The 15,956-nt window shown below is 37.5% G+C and overlaps 3 protein-coding genes across 3 annotated transcripts; 2 read left to right on the plus strand and 1 right to left on the minus strand.

Annotated features, from left to right (window-relative positions):
* Positions 1-3,613: 3,613 nt before the first annotated feature.
* On the minus strand, positions 3,614-9,092 carry LOC308079696 (GTPase IMAP family member 1-like). Its single transcript, XM_080421257.1, has 5 exons — positions 9,056-9,092; positions 7,367-7,447; positions 5,568-5,648; positions 4,994-5,034; positions 3,614-4,697 (listed from the first exon to the last, which is right to left on the minus strand). The coding sequence occupies exons 3-5, from the start codon at positions 5,621-5,623 to the stop codon at positions 3,676-3,678; spliced, it is 1,119 nt and encodes a 372-aa protein (XP_080277383.1). The 5' UTR covers positions 5,624-5,648; positions 7,367-7,447; positions 9,056-9,092; the 3' UTR covers positions 3,614-3,675.
* Positions 9,093-9,246: 154 nt separating this feature from the next.
* LOC308079770 (GTPase IMAP family member 4-like) lies at positions 9,247-10,652 on the plus strand. Its single transcript, XM_080421364.1, has 2 exons — positions 9,247-9,285; positions 9,886-10,652. Exons 1-2 carry the CDS (start codon positions 9,258-9,260, stop codon positions 10,629-10,631), a joined length of 774 nt encoding a protein of 257 aa, XP_080277490.1. The 5' UTR covers positions 9,247-9,257; the 3' UTR covers positions 10,632-10,652.
* Positions 10,653-14,522: 3,870 nt separating this feature from the next.
* LOC308079772 (GTPase IMAP family member 9-like) lies at positions 14,523-15,752 on the plus strand. The gene is made up of 2 exons (XM_080421366.1): positions 14,523-14,673; positions 14,948-15,752. Exons 1-2 carry the CDS (start codon positions 14,664-14,666, stop codon positions 15,682-15,684), a joined length of 747 nt encoding a protein of 248 aa, XP_080277492.1. The 5' UTR covers positions 14,523-14,663; the 3' UTR covers positions 15,685-15,752.
* The last annotated feature ends 204 nt before the right edge of the window (positions 15,753-15,956 follow it).

Here is a 15,956-nt window from a genome sequence, read left to right on the forward strand (position 1 = left end):
TATAGGCATAATGTATGACATGCAAAAAGTAGCTATATAGCCTATCGTTATGTAGCCTATGACATATATTCTGTGATTAGCCTGAATATATTGCTAGTGGATGTGTTGTATGCTGATTCATTCATGGTCAATCACATAACTGCTTTTCAACATTACCTTTAAGAGCAGTGCACTGCTCAACACAACATCATACTGGTAATTTCTACAGTGTCATGAAAGAAGGGACTCAGAAACATAATTTCTCTCAAACATATATTGTTGTGCAGGAGGTACAGTCATCAAATAACAAATACCAACACCTAAAACAGACCACCAAGAGTACAATTAGCTTTGGAGGAACCTAAGCAGTTAAGAGCAGATTAAAAAATCATTAATATCAAAGTTAAACAGACAAACATAATATACTATACAGTATATATAAGGTGGATGTGTATGGTTTTGTAAATGTATATCTGGTCCAAGCAGGCAGGGGACAGCTGTCCTCATTGACACGGCTGATGATTTGCAACTACATTAAATATTAGGGGTGCACCACTACTTCATATAGTACGCATTCTTAATACCTTTTTTTTTTTTAGAACTCACCTATATTTAGGAGTATTTTACATAATAGGCCTATTGTGTTTTTCTGGCAGTGTGCAACAACTGCAACAATCTTTAGCATTTCAGCTTAAATGTAAAATGAGCTAGATTTACCCTTTGAAGTACCTTTAACTTATCTAAATGATCCTACTCAATCATCAGTGTCTGCTGGCAGAGACCCTGTCCAACAGTTGTTAAACAACTTACTATCCAATTACAACACACCTGTCCCTCTGGGTTATGGGATCTAAACAGATCTTGAACCTAGTATTGTGAATCTTACCGTACCGTGGGTACTGTGTTGAGTGAATCGTTTCTTGCCTATCATGTGAGCAGGCCTGGTGTTTCGGGCATCAACTCGCGTATTATGCCAACAACCCGAAGTAAATAATAGCCTCAGAGTAGATAAATACATTGTTTTACTTTTCAAATAAGAAAACACATTGTTCAGCAGCTTCTACTTCCTATCATTGATTATGGTGACATCATATATCAGAACACCTCTGAGACACATCTTCACTCATTAAATGTAGCTCTACAATAATATATTATATCTGTAGATTTGTACTCAGGTGTCCTTACAGTACACATTTGTACTCACATAGATTTCTACTCAGGTGTCCTTACAGTACACATCACTGTGTTCTGTATGATACGCTCAATTGGTTATCTCCTCATGATAGGAGACAATTTCATTGGTTGCTTTTTGTTTTTAAATTTATTTATTTTAATTATCCTTCTTATCTGAAAGAGCTTTTACATCCGTACAGTTCAAGATATCCATTAAGACATACTCTCAACAACCTTTTTTTGAGGTACCTGTCGGTATACAGAAAGAAATTGGGAGACGTTCATTTAAGTTTAAGCACCTTCTGACACGGTCACCAGAGAATTCGACCCAGGACAATTCGCCCAGCCGCGAATTTGAGTCAGCTCGACCCAAATCGACCGGGTCGAATTATCTGTGTAACCCCTAGAGGGTAGTAGAGTACAAGGTGACGGTGGTGAGGTCCTGAAGGTACAAGGTGACGGTGAGGTCCTGAGTATATTTAAGAGTAAATATTGTAAGCATGCTCCCCCAGTTTTTTTGTAAACCTTCTTTTCTAAATGAAATAATAATGTATGCCTTATTGTAATGAGTATATCTAAGAGTAAATATTGTAAGCATGCTCCCCCAGTTGCATACTTTTTTTTAAGATGTACAAAACATATTTATTTTCGATTTTACATTTTAGACTTTAATTATTTATTTTTAGACTTTTTTACCCTTATTATAGCTCTCAAATCATCATCCCATCGCAATTAATAGTTTGAGTTTTTACACTAAGAAATGGGCAGACAAAATTGGAACTGGAGCACTATATAATATTCATAATATTTAATATGAGTAGATTTTAACTGAAACTAACTAAATTAATTAGTTACTATGGTATGTACAACAACAGCTAAACATTAAAAAGATATGCCAATAATAGAAATACCAGATCTTTTAGATTGATTGAAGTTTGCACAGGAAAAGGTACCAGTACAGTACATGAGTTTACTGTTACAAGGTCAACTAAAATGATATAAAAAAAAGTAACTGTAGTTACTAGTTACTTTGCAGACATAAATTACAATATTATAAAACATGGATTAACCACTCAACCACAATAAAGGTAGTGTAGCAAAAAACGTCATACTCTGCTATGGGGATGATGGTGGCTGCTAGCCTTAGGAATGTGATCGTTGATGGCCTGTGTCTCTGTGTTTCTCTGCATATAGCTGCATTCTATATACCGTTTTAACTTTAAAGGGAGATCCATCTCAATGACTGTGCTTGAATAAGGTGGTATTCTCACACTTAATTGGAGGCGGAGGTGGGGCACTGTTTTAGTTTATTTGATCAACTCACAGTACAAGCATACATTTATACAAGTCTTACATCCATCAGTGTTTGAGGTGATCAAAAGGAAATAATAATAATAAACTTTATTTGTATAGCACCTTTCATGACATGAAATGCAGCTCAAAGTGCTTTACAGAGCAAGAATACAATTACAGTTAGAACCAATTTAACAATAAAGCAAACAAAAATAAAATAAAATAAAATAAAAGCAAAGGCAAAAGCAAAGGCATAAAACAACATTAAAATAGGGAATACAGTGAGGAATTAAAAATCAACCAAAGAATCAGCTAAAAGCAAGAGTGAAGTAATAGGTCTTGAGCTGTGCTTTAAAGCTATCGACAGAGGCTGCCTGTCTTAGGTGTAATGGGAGTTTATTCCACACTGTCGGTCCGTAAAAGCAGAATGCTGCTTCACCGTATTTTTTATATGTCATTGTAGGCACCTCGAGCAGGTCAGCACTTGAAGACCTGAGGGCCCGGTTTGGAACATATCTCTCTAGGCAGTCAGAGAGGTAGGTATGTGCCAGACCATTTAGAGCTTTATAAACTATTAAAAGAATTTTAAAATCAATCCTAAAAACAACCGGGAGCCAGTGTAGTGAAGCAAGAACTGGAGTGATATGTTCTCTCATCCTGGTTTTAGTTAAAATTCTGGCTGCCGCATTTTGAACAAGTTGTAATCTGTCAGTTGTTTTCTTTGGCAGGCCAGAGTAGAGTGCGTTGCAGTAATCAAGCCGAGAGAAAACAAAAGCGTGGATCAGCGTCTTTGCATCGTCTAACGACAGATAGTCTCTAATTCGAGCAATATTTCTAAGATGAAAGAAAGCAATCTTGGTGACATGATTAATGTGTGTATTGAAATTCAATTCAGAATCGATAATCACCCCCAGGTTCTTTACTGTGGTGTTACTTTCTACAGCCAGGTTACCAAGCCTACTTGGTAATAGGCTGAAGCTAAAAGCTTATGATAGCCTATCCTCCTTAAACATGATTAAGGACACGGTCATATGTAGCCCCTACGGAACCTCTCCCTCCGCTAAGTATCTCGGAGCTACTTAGCAGAGGGAGAGGTTCCGTAGGGGCTAGGTCATATGCTGTGTACATATTCACCTTGTAAACAAAATGTAAGTAAGATGAAATATGCAATATAAATGAAATCCCAATTATTAATTACCGGGTCGAATTGTCCGGTCCAAGCGGTAGTGTTTAGTGTGGCTGTAATGGAAGCGGTAGTGTTGAAGCGGTAGTGTTTAGTGTGGCTGTAATGGAAGCGGTAGTGTTTAGTTTGGCTGTAATGGAAGCGGTAGTGTTTAGTGTGGCTGTAATGGAAGCGGTAGTGTTTAGTTTGGCTGTAATGGAAGCGGTAGTGTTTAGTGTGGCTGTAATGGAAGCGGTAGTGTTTAGTGTGGCTGTAATGGAAGCGGTAGTGTTGAAAGCGGGTCGACCTGACCGGGTCGAATTGTTCTGGGTCGAATTCTCTGGTGACCTCTGACACACTACAACCAGAACCACAACAACCACCACCACAAACACACAAAGACATATGTACCAGAACCACCAGTAGTAGTATTTCCTCCACACAACCAGTACTTCCTCCACACAACCAGTACTTCCACAACCAGTACTTCCTCCCTGGGCTTCACTATCTTCCAAACCCTGGCTATGGCCATAGAGTAGAGTGTGTACCATCTTCATTAGGTCTTTCACCTGCTTTTCATCTGACTTGCTGTTCTCAAACACATGAAACCTTTCACCACACTGGCTAACTGTGTTCTTCAGGACAGGGTCCATGCCATTCACAAAATCCTGTACGGTCATCTGGTCACATTTTAGGCTGTCCCCACGAGTAAAAAGAATAATTGTTTTATCTTTTTTAAGCACTAAAGCTTTTTCCAACTTGTCCAGTATCTCTCTCTCACCATCTGTGAATCTGCCCACCTCCATCACCAGTAAATACACACAAGATCCTCCTGACTGACAGAGTTCTCTGTATTTCTCTGCATGCAGTTGGCTTTGTGTTTGCATTTCTTCATCAAAGAAGTCTGGTGTATCAATTACAGTAACATGTTTATCAAAGATATCAAATTCTTCCATCTGACACTCTTTGGTAACAGGTACTGCACTGGCTCTTGATTTGAACTTTTTCTTTCCCAGGATTGTATTTCCACATGCACTCTTTCCAGTGCCTGTCTGTCCAAGCAGAACTAGTTTGATGCTGTCATGGGTTCCTGTCAGAATTTAAGAGATTAGGAAAATCAGCAATGCAAAATGATAATCTATCTATGCAATTGATGTGTCGATGAAGATATTTTATTGCTGTGTTAATGTGATAAACAATTGCTTCCCAGCATTCACTGTTTTGGACTCATCCCTATACAGCTTTTTGATTGATTGATTGATCTTTATTGACAAAATGCATTATACTGATATACTGATGAATTCCAGGTGATAATTCATATTTACTATATATTGTAGATCTAGTCTAGCTAAGAAGCAACTGATAATAGCTTATTGCATACAGTACCTTTTGAGAGTGGGGTTATATTTTCCTCTACGCTCTCAGGTCTGAAGAATAAAGCATAACATTCCGGGAAAAAATTACAAAAACAAATAACATATATACACACACACACACACGCGCGCACACGCACACACACACACACACACACACACACACACATATATATACATGGTAATCTGAAAGTCATCAGTTCACCCCCCAGTCCGCCCCAAAAGCGTCCCTGAGCAACTCTAATTTCTCCCCAGGTTTTGTATTAATGGCAGTTATGGCACTTCCCCACACTGCTCCTAACAAATACCCATACATATCTAAAGGAGACTGAATTATACTAAAAACAATTATTACAATAGACCATATTCACACGGCGGCCATATTGCCATAAGTCAATGAAATGCCACCCCAGTTGCCACAGCAAGTTTTGGAATTTAACATTGCGTTGCAATGTTAAATTCCAAAATGGCCGCCGTGTGAATATGGTCTATTATAATGGAGATAATAATAAATTATATTATAATACAATCATAATAATAATAATATGTATTATTATTAAAATTATTATTATTATTATCTGCTTTACCTGTTGGTGTTGTGCGTTGGACACGGAGACCCCATTTCAGGCTGAGATGTTGTCATTTCGCTTTCAGGGTCTGATCCATTCCTGTAATACAAAGATAAAGCGAATGATGCGTATACTGCATGCCATATGCGAGCCAGTTCAGACTTCCTCTTGCTGTCAGCGTCCCTGGACTGTTGGTATATGCCTGTTTGCTTCTACCACCACCCCAGCACCACCAGGGGGCTCTGCTCTAATAGTTCTGTTCCTCATGCAGGTTGTTAATGTGTACCGGTATCTATCTCCCTGCTCTTAATGGTTAATGATGGATGTCTTATAATGTGCTGAGCAGGGAGGAAAATGCAGCAGAGCCTGAGCGTCAAGATAAAATACATATTCACACATGTATTTACATTTTATAATGTTGAGTTCAATCTATCCGTGAGTTATCTGACTGACATTTGTTTATCAAACAAGGACAATGTTTTGTAAATGCATATGATCTGGGATTATATACATTTATATTGTAACGAAAACCCCAAACAAATAACTGAATGGGTAGAGTCTGGTAATCTGAAGGTCACCATTTCGTCCCCCAGTCTACTGTATGTGCCAAAGTGTCCCTGAGCAACACACGTAACCTCTCATTTCTCTCATTTGGCACTTCCCCACTGCTCCTAATAGTTACATGGATTAAATGCAGAGGACACATTTCACTTAAGTAGAGGCAAATATGGAGTGACAAATACCCTAAAATATCTAAAGGGGACTGAATTATAATAATAACAACAATTAATATAATGATAGTAATAATAATAATAATCTGAAGTTCACTGGTGCCAAAGCGTCCCTGAGCAACACACTTAACCCTTAATTTCTCCCATTCCCTCATTCTGTGTTAACCCTTGCATTGTGTTAGAAACCTGCTGACACTTGACCCGTGATTTAACCCAAAATACTCAACAAATAATTATTTTCATTTGTTTTTTTCTCCCACTTCATAGCTGACTTATTATGCATTCATATCCATGGAAACACTTTTTAAAATATTATGTTGGGTTTCATCTTTCAATATATCTTATTTTCAATTATAAAAATGTAATAATTCACTCATTACATTTCCTATAATGAAGACAATGGATAATGATGTTATCTAGCTATAACAGACTAACATTAGAACACACTTCCAAAATACTTTTTTTTAAATACTTGTTTTAGTTTTTTAACTTAAATTTTTTTTTGTATTATTAAAAATAGTGACACTTGGTGTGTTAAGGGTCAAAATTGACCCGTATACCATAGAAGGTAAAAAATACGTTAATTTTTCATAAACTCAAACATTATTTTACTCCTGATAGCAAATGCTAATTGAGGACAAGTCTCTCTCACTCTCAAACATGCAAACATTGAATATTGACAATTTGGGGGGAATTGAGCCACACTTAATTATCTGCCGGATCAAATTTGACCCTTAACACACCCAGTCACTTTTTTGTTTTGAGACCATCAGAATGAACTAAAATGGCGGTAATTAATTTTGTTGCGTTAAAATAGCTGTTTCTGAGGATGTTCCAATAAAGAAATGTAAAGGGTACTTTTTTTTACCAATTTAAACTTGAAAATGGGTCAAAAAATGACCCTAACACAATGGAAGGGTTAATGGCACTTCCCCACTGCTCTTAATAGATATTATGGGTTAAATGCAGAGGACACATTTCACATAATATGTATAGGCGAATATACAGTGACAAATACCCTAAAATAACTAAAGGGGACTGAATAATTAATATCATTGTTTTTTTTGTTTTAAGAATCTGCTTTACCTATTGGTGTTGTGCGTTTGACACGGAGACCCCGGTTCAGGCTGAGATGGTGTCTTATGGTTTACAGGATCTGATCCATTCCTGTAATACAAAGGACAATACAATATAAATGTTTACAATAGCACAGTTAGTTTAAAGACATTGCTCCTTCATTTGATTTATTAAATCAGGATTATCTATCACAAACAAGGTCATGTAAGGTTTAAATTCCAAAATTGTTCAACAAGAAAAGACAATGTCTGGATTTCTTGGATATATACTATATTATAGGTATACTAAAAGTATATTATCTGCAAATTGTCATTTTCATGTAGAATTTCATCTTGTGCACTGGAAACATTCCCTGGGAGGTTTGCAAGGTTTGTTGGAGCACTTTGGTTTTCCACTTACATATTTTCTGTGAAAATAGTAACAAATATTGATTACATTTTTCTTATTTTTTTTGGTTACAGTGTGTAGTGCAGGCGCGGACGCACGGTAGGCCAAGTAAGGCACGTGCCTTACCTAGAATACACTGTGCCTTCCCACCGCCAGACAGCTTTTTGTGTATTTACTATGAATATCGCCCCCTATACTTAAGGCTGACAAACAACGTAATACACATCCATTCTCTCTCTACGTCCTGCGTGTCTGGAGGATGTTGGGGTCTTTTGAGCCAATGTTTATTCTCAGAATCCCTTTTCACACTCGAGTGTGAAATGTGTCTGTCTGTGTCCCTCATTCACAGAACCGCTTTTCTACGTCATGACATAAGCACACAATATAAACACCACCACACACTATGTCCTCTGTCCTGGCCTCGTTCTCTTCATTTTTTATTCTTGAGACAGCAGAGAGACAGCAATGGCACCAGCGTAAACAAAAAAGTTTGTCCAGAGCAAACTCATCGACGCGAGGACGCCTAAACGAACGGCAGCCACCGCGACCGCCTTAACCGCATTCAGGACAAGCTGCTTGAGGCAGCAGCATCAGTCCTGCTGGTAAAATAAAGGCTGAACTCAGTGGACAATATTATTTTGCAATAGGACCTACTCGCGGATGAGTATAAAGATCTCTCCAAACGGGAACTAGTTGCAGTTTGTATTCGATTCATGGAGGATGGAGGAGGACTTATCAAAGAGCGGGCAGTGGAATTTATTGACACCACGGAGGCACGGATTTGACTGCACGGTGCATCACAAAGCGCTCCTAAAAGAAACCTTTCCGAGCGCACTTTATGTACACTGCAATTCTCACTGGCTAAATTTAGTGCTTTGCACTCTGTAGCCAAAGCATCCCTGGATATTAGCAATACATTGCCAGCTTTGTTTTTGTGTATCAAGTGTTTCCCCCCCCTTATCTCTCTCATGTACATTATATCTGACTGGCGCAGTGATATGCTTGTGGTTCAAAAAAATACAAAATAAAAGTATTTGAGTCGTTGTCATGGTTAATAATTTACCAATCATCTACCAACTATTGTAGGCTACCTGTGTCTAAGCTAAAAACATAAATATGTAGGTGACGTACTTCGGTAATTTCTGGTTATTTGAAGAGGTTAATCAACTCTCCAGCTGTCTATCTGCGACCCCCAATCAGGCTACAAGGTCCTTGAGATTTTCACGTATACATGTAAATACATACAAAGAAAATATAGATATATATTCTATATAAAGTATACTTTATTTAAGTTATCATTAAAGTACTTACTGTAAGACATTTTGTCCTGCTCTTGTGGTAAGTTGTATTTCTCCAGAAAAATGGGCTGGAACCTGATCTGAGTCAGCTTTATATGTGCCTGTTATGTTAATAATATGTTAATTAGAGGGTGTGTTCAAAGTCATCTGTGTAGATAAAGCTACCGTAACCTAGATATTCTCACATTCACTATTAACAACTGATTCAAGAAACAATGGGTGGAATGCAATCCCTTCCTGCAGGTACGTTTAAAATTCAAGAATTAATCGTGGGTGGGTGCTACATTTAGGTATTTATTTATGTGCCAGCATGAATGTTGCTGTATAAGAGAATACATTTTTGCTTACTAGATAGATACATAATACAAAATTGTTTCTCAGCACTACGAGCACCCTTTTTAATTCATGTGGAAGGACCTGTATAGCAATAAGGGAAGCAGTATTCAAGACAAGTTTAATGTATGTTTGATAGTGAACTGCAGAGATTGCCGTACCTGCTTTAACTATCTCTTTGTACCACTATAAACACAATACCGGAGTTCAACCAAACCAGTTTGGGCTCATCCAGATGACTAGGAAATTAAAATAGTCTCTTATTATTAACCCTATTATTAATTAGGTCTGATGAATAACTTTGGTGATTTCCTAATTAAACAAATGTCAGTTTCAGAAACAGTTACGGTCACATACTGTGTACAGTAGGTGTATAACATTTTCACAGGCTATGTTTCAAGGGCCCTGGGTAGGCAACCTGGCCTGGTGGGGCCACTTTTCTAGTTTAACTTTAATTCACATGTCTTTTTGATGATGATAATGATGATGATGATGATTATATTGTTTTAGGTAACGCCCGGAGGATTGTTTTGATTGGAAAAACTGGCGTGGGAAAGAGTGCCGTCGCAAACACCATCCTTGCAAAGAAACTATTTGTAAGCCAAGCCTGTGCCGCATCAGTGACAGATCAGTGTAAAAAAGTAAGCAAATTATTGCGGAAGAAAAGAAACATTAGTGTAGTAGACACACCAGGAGTCTTGGACACAAAAATAGCTGAGGAAGAATTAAAGAAAGAAATAGTGAAATGTATTCAGCTCTCAAGCCCTGGTCCTCATGCATTCCTGCTTGTCATCACAATTGGTCGATTCACCCCAGAAGAGAATAATTCTGTACAAGCTTTGCAGGAGCTGTTTGGGGAAGAGGCTTACAAGTACATGATTGTGCTGTTCACCCGTGGTGATGATCTTGACGGTCTCAGCATTGAAGAGTTTGTGCAAACAAGTGACAATGCAGCTCTTCAACAAGTAATCCAACTCTGTGGTGGCAGGTTCCATGTCTTCAACAACAAAATCAAATACAGAAACAGAAAACAAGTCGTCAAGCTGATCGAGATAATTGATGAAATGGTTACAGCAAATGGAAATACAAACTACACAAATGACATGTACACACAGGCAGAGGATATGATTCAAGAAGCAACAAAAAGCATGCCAAGAGAAGATGCTGAAAAAAACCCATATGTATTTAGATTTATTGACGATCTGACAGGACGTATCAGACGATTCCGAAATGTGCTTGCAAAAAATGGGCAGTGACAAAACAATGAAGGCATATCCCTCCAAAACAGAAAATTATGAAAACTGTTAGTTTACGGGTGTATTAGTTAATCATGTTTCTTCCTAAGATTATGAACAATGTTTTACAGAAATAGAGGGGTACATAGCTAATACAATAACAATTGTGTGACATGATGATCAATTGTAATTTGGAACTAGCCCCTGTAAAAAGTCAAAGCCTACACCCCCCCCCGAACTGTACATATTTTTCTTTTTCATTACTACTGGTTTATATGATGTTTTTGCATAGTGTTGTATATATGTCTCTCATTAAATGTTTCGATGAATTGAGTACAAAGGACCCCAATGGAAACAAGCCATTTTCTTGGGTATAATCCTCTTTTTTATTTTGCAAACTGCTAATAAAGTATTCAATCAATCAATCAATCAATCAATGTCTTTGCGTCTTTTTAATGTGTCTATTTTTTTATTTTTTGTGACAAGCACCATGAGTTGCGGAGAATAGTATTTTGCCCCCTTTTATGCCTATTGTGGAATATGGAAGAAACAATAAAACTGATTCTGAAAATGATGTACTTGGGACAAAAACTATGCTATTGAATACAAATGATTAAAAATAGTCAATGCATGTGATATGATTGATACATTTAGTATCCTAATGCGTGAGGGGGCCGTGTTTTTCCGATATTTTTTTTCATTTATTTTATTACATTTTTTTATTGTATTAAATATTTTTCATTTTCCTAAAAAAATATTTAAAATAAATAAAAAAAGTAATTGAAAAAACACGGCCCCCTCGCGTATTAGGGGGGCGGTATGAGTCACCAGAACCAAGGACGGGTGTTTTTGATGAATCTAACATGGTTGAAATGGAGTTTGAAGTTACAATGGGTTTGTATAGGAAGGGGGCATGTCTGATAACATTAATATCAAATATCTAAATACTGAATCGAGCAACTTAAAAACTGTCTGGGGGGCTCACAAAGGCCTGAGTAGACGATAAAATGACAAAACGTTTTTTTTTAAAAGTGAAATATCCCTTTAAGTGGTTAGTCAGACTAATTGACTTAGTCAAATATATATATATATATATATATATATATATATATATATATATATATATATATATATATATATATATATATATATATATATATATATATATATATATATATATATATATATATATATATATATATATATATATATATATTTGACTAATGGGGTATATATATATATATATATATATATATATATATATATATATATATATATATATATATATATATATATATATATATATATATATATATATATATATATATATATATATATATATATATATATATATATATATATATATATATATTTGACTAATGGGGTATATATATATATATATATATATATATATATATATATATATATATATATATATATATATATATATATATATATATATATATATATATATATACTTACTTACTTAGGCCCATCGCTCCCAGTGGAGCATAGGCCATCTACGACTCTTCTCCATCCAACACGGCTTTGGGCTGTCCTTTCTGCCTCCCCTCAGCTGGTTCCTTGTCTCTTGAGCTCCGCCTCAGTGTCCCGCCTCCAGGTGTTCTTTTATATATATACTATATATATATATAGTCCTGCCTGCTGTCTCACTAAGGACCGACACAAAACCAGGTGCTGGAGCAATAGAGTGTGGTTTTATTCTGAATTGCATTGTTACATATATATATATATATAAAAACAAACTGTGTTTCAGTAGGTTCTGCCTATGAAAAGATGTGGTCAAGAAAACAGAAAAAAACACTATCTACATATTCCTGTACATGTGCATGTGGAAAGCCCCTGAACTTAATGAGATAACCAAGTCATGTTTATAGTCGCATGCTGACGGGGGAAGTGATGATACAATTCTGTCCCTATATCGAGACATGTGAAATTGTATTATTTTGAGCAACTCATCAATCCATATTATTTGCATGTAGGATACAAACTTAAGTTAATATTGACACGATTTAAAATCGATATGGTCCCCTTTTCTCACCTCAGATGATGAACAGTCCTCAGTCAGCTGTCTTTCCTCTAGAGAGCAACACTTGAATGTATAATCAGCAATTTTATCATATCTAAACATGACAACAGAATAAGGAATGCATACTGTATGTATGTTTGACATGTGATCTGCTCTGTTTAATCTGTTCCTCTGTTGAATCATCATAATCACAATCAAGATCATGTACAGCAAGTTTGAAAATCCAACATTTGTTTTATTGAGGTCCTTGATTGAATTTGTAGCATCAAAGTCAGTTGCATGCATTATCATTATCCAAAACATTTCATTTTCATAGACATTTTTGTCTTTTGAACTGGTTTCTTTCCACAGGATGATGCTATATACACGAATCCACGGAGCGCTGCCCTGTCAACGCTCCGCGGACGCGACACCGCAGCAATGGCCGCCTACAGGCAGCTACAGGCAGCGCGCCTGTGGATTCGTCTAGGGACATTGTGGAGAGAACGTTCTCTTCTCAAGAGCAATCCTCTTTTCTCTGAAAACAGTTACACATTTATTGTTGTGTTAAATGTTTAACATACTAAACATACTAATTCTTACCAGTGTCACAATGTGTAGTGTGGAAGTAATATAAAATGGCCCCAAATATTAGCTTAATTGACATTACTATTGCAATGTGAATATAGTTTTTCAGCAAGCATTCATTTTCTCCTGCTTTTGTGGCAAGCTACACACCCCTAGAGCCAGGGGCTGACCTGCCAGTTTTCTGTTATGTAAATAATATGTTAATCATGGGGTGTGTTCAAAGCAGTGGTGTGTTCTAGTTTTTTTTTGAAGGTATACTATGATTATTCCCTGCCTCCCACACGCACGGCATGCGCGCGTCTATAATTAATTAAATGTAAAAAATGTGCACGTATGTGGCCCACAAAAATATTGCATGTGTGAAAACACACAAAATATTGCATGTGAGACACACACGCGCGCGAAGTGTCTCGCTCTGTAATGTCTGTCTTGCTCTCGTTCTGTCTCTCGTACCACTCTCGGTTCCTTGTTTGTTTTTGTTGTTGGCGCTGCCTGTCGGCCGATCTACACCAGACTTTACTAACGGCCGATCTACACCAGACTTTTCAAAGCGCGCGTATGCGTGGCGCGTATAGTGCGTTTGTTTAGATCCAATTGATATCAATGATAGCGGCTACACCAGGCGCGCGGATACGCGAGTCCCGCATACGCAGGCTTTAAAATAGGACTGGATCTAAAAGTGCGAGTGTGCGTATATGCGAGTGTGTGCGAAAAAAGTCTGGTGTGTTTCCACAGTTACCTGCTGGGGCCAGTGTTGCCATGTCCGCGTATTATAAGCGACTTTGGGCTTGTTTTTCTGTAAAGTTTTCTTGTAAAATGTTGGTCGTTGTGGGTTGCGTTTTTTTGGGGCTTGTTTCTAAAGTGTACTTGCTTAGGCTTGCTTAAAAAAATAGCGTAGGTTTTAAGTGCTCATGTGGCCTAAGTTGCTTCTTTTGGGCTTGTTTTCATAGAACTGGTTGCTTATTTCTCTCGCAAAATCTGGCAACACTAGCTGGTGAGTGAATGAAATCACAGAAGACTCGTCCCTAAACACACTCGCCCCGGGTCTAATCCGGCGGCCTCTGTCCGCGAAATGAATGGGGGCGAGTGTGTTTTGGGGCGAGCGTTCCGGTGGTAACATAATCGTTTTTTTTTTTACTCTCTCTCGCTTTGCTGCCTGCCCTGGCCCCTGAGCAGCACATTGCACGTTAACGCCAGTGTCTCAGTCAGCGCCGTCAGTTAGCGTATCAGAGCGTATCAGCGTCTCAGATACGCTGTTTTGAACAGTTTTTGAAGGTGTACGGTGGCGACGAAAATAAATCTCAAGGTGTACGACGTACACAGCATCTGACGGTAGAACCCACCACTGGACTTCAAAGTCATCTTTGATATAAACCGAACAAAATATTTTCAGATTCAATACTAACTGTGCTGCCTTGACAACTGATCAACGTAAGATGGCTTCAGGTATGTTAAAATTCAGGAATCTACACATCATGGTTCAACATTAATTCACACATTTTGTATTATTATTATTATTGTTTATTATTACTATTACTATTATTATTATTATTATTATTATTATTATTATTACAATTATTATTACCCTTATTATGATGATTATTATTATTGTTATTGTTATTGTTATTGTTATTGTTATTGTTATGATTATGATTATGATTATGATTATGATTATGATTATTATTGTTATTAAATATCATTATTATTGTTATATTTTTAGGTGACAACCTGAGAATTGTTTTGATTGGAAAAACTGGAGTGGGGAAGAGTGCCGTTGGTAACACCATCCTTAAAAGAGAGGGAGAATTTGCTTCCAGAGCCGCTGCAGGCACAGTGACTACGAAGTGTGTAAGTGGAAGGATCAGTTCAAGGAACAAAAGAGAAATTATTGTCGTGGACACACCAGGAATCCTTGACACAACCCAAACTGTGGATGACGTCGCAGGGGAAATTGTGAAATGTATCCAGTTCTCATGCCCCGGTCCGCATGCATTCCTGCTCGTCATGCAAATTGGTCGATTCACCAAAGAAGAGAAGAATTGTGTAGAAGCCTTGCAGAAGCTGTTTGGAGAAGGCGCTGACAAGTACATGATGGTTCTGTTCACCCGTGGTGATGATCTTGAAAAAGGTCGCACCATTAACCAGCATGTGCGAGATGCTGGTCCAGAACTTCAAAATCTTATCCAACGCTGTGGTGGCAGGTTCCATGTCTTCAACAACAAGAGCAAGGACAAAAAACAAGTAGACGAGCTGATCAAGAAAATTGATATCATGAATGTAGGAAATGGGGGGGGAAACTACACAGATGAAATGTACGAAGAGGCAGTCGCCATCAGACAAGCAGAAGAGAGAGGGGAAAAAGTAGGAGAACAAGAATCAGAATTCTTAAACAAAATGAAACAACGTGTCGGGAAATTCCTACTGATAATAGGAAAACTGGTAATAAAGTTAATTTAAAAAAGTAACTATACGGGTGGCTGTTCAGTAGATTCTACTGCCGTGCTGCCGGGAACAACAACGGCGACAAGCAAGACGACTAAAGCCACTGATGACTATACAGTTTGGCTTCAATTTTATGGGGGGGGGGGGGGTCTCTAATGCTATTCCACTGTGCATCGTGTGCGGAGACAAGCTCGCAAACAGTGCTATGGTTCCCAGTAAGATGAAACGTCACCTTGAGACCCACCATGGAGAAATCGCCTGTCTATATATTTTTTTCAAATCTTTTT

Source organism: Gymnoscopelus braueri (assembly GCF_963280865.1).
Source record: "Gymnoscopelus braueri genome assembly, chromosome: 23".
NCBI classification, from domain to species: Eukaryota; Metazoa; Chordata; class Actinopteri; order Myctophiformes; family Myctophidae; genus Gymnoscopelus; species Gymnoscopelus braueri.

Bases quoted from the DNA above. Each gene is read 5' to 3' on its own strand.
- LOC308079696 (XM_080421257.1), bottom strand. From the start codon at position 5,623: ATGACAACATCTCAGCCTGAAATGGGGTCTCCGTGTCCAACGCACAAC. The intron at 5,035-5,567 runs GTAAAGCAGATA...TTTATTCTTCAG, and splicing joins CCAACGCACAACACCAACAG to ACCTGAGAGCGTAGAGGAAA. The intron at 4,698-4,993 runs GTACTGTATGCA...AAATTCTGACAG, and splicing joins TATAACCCCACTCTCAAAAG to GAACCCATGACAGCATCAAA.
- LOC308079770 (XM_080421364.1), top strand. From the start codon at position 9,258: ATGGGTGGAATGCAATCCCTTCCTGCAG. The intron at 9,286-9,885 runs GTACGTTTAAAA...ATATTGTTTTAG, and splicing joins AATGCAATCCCTTCCTGCAG to GTAACGCCCGGAGGATTGTT.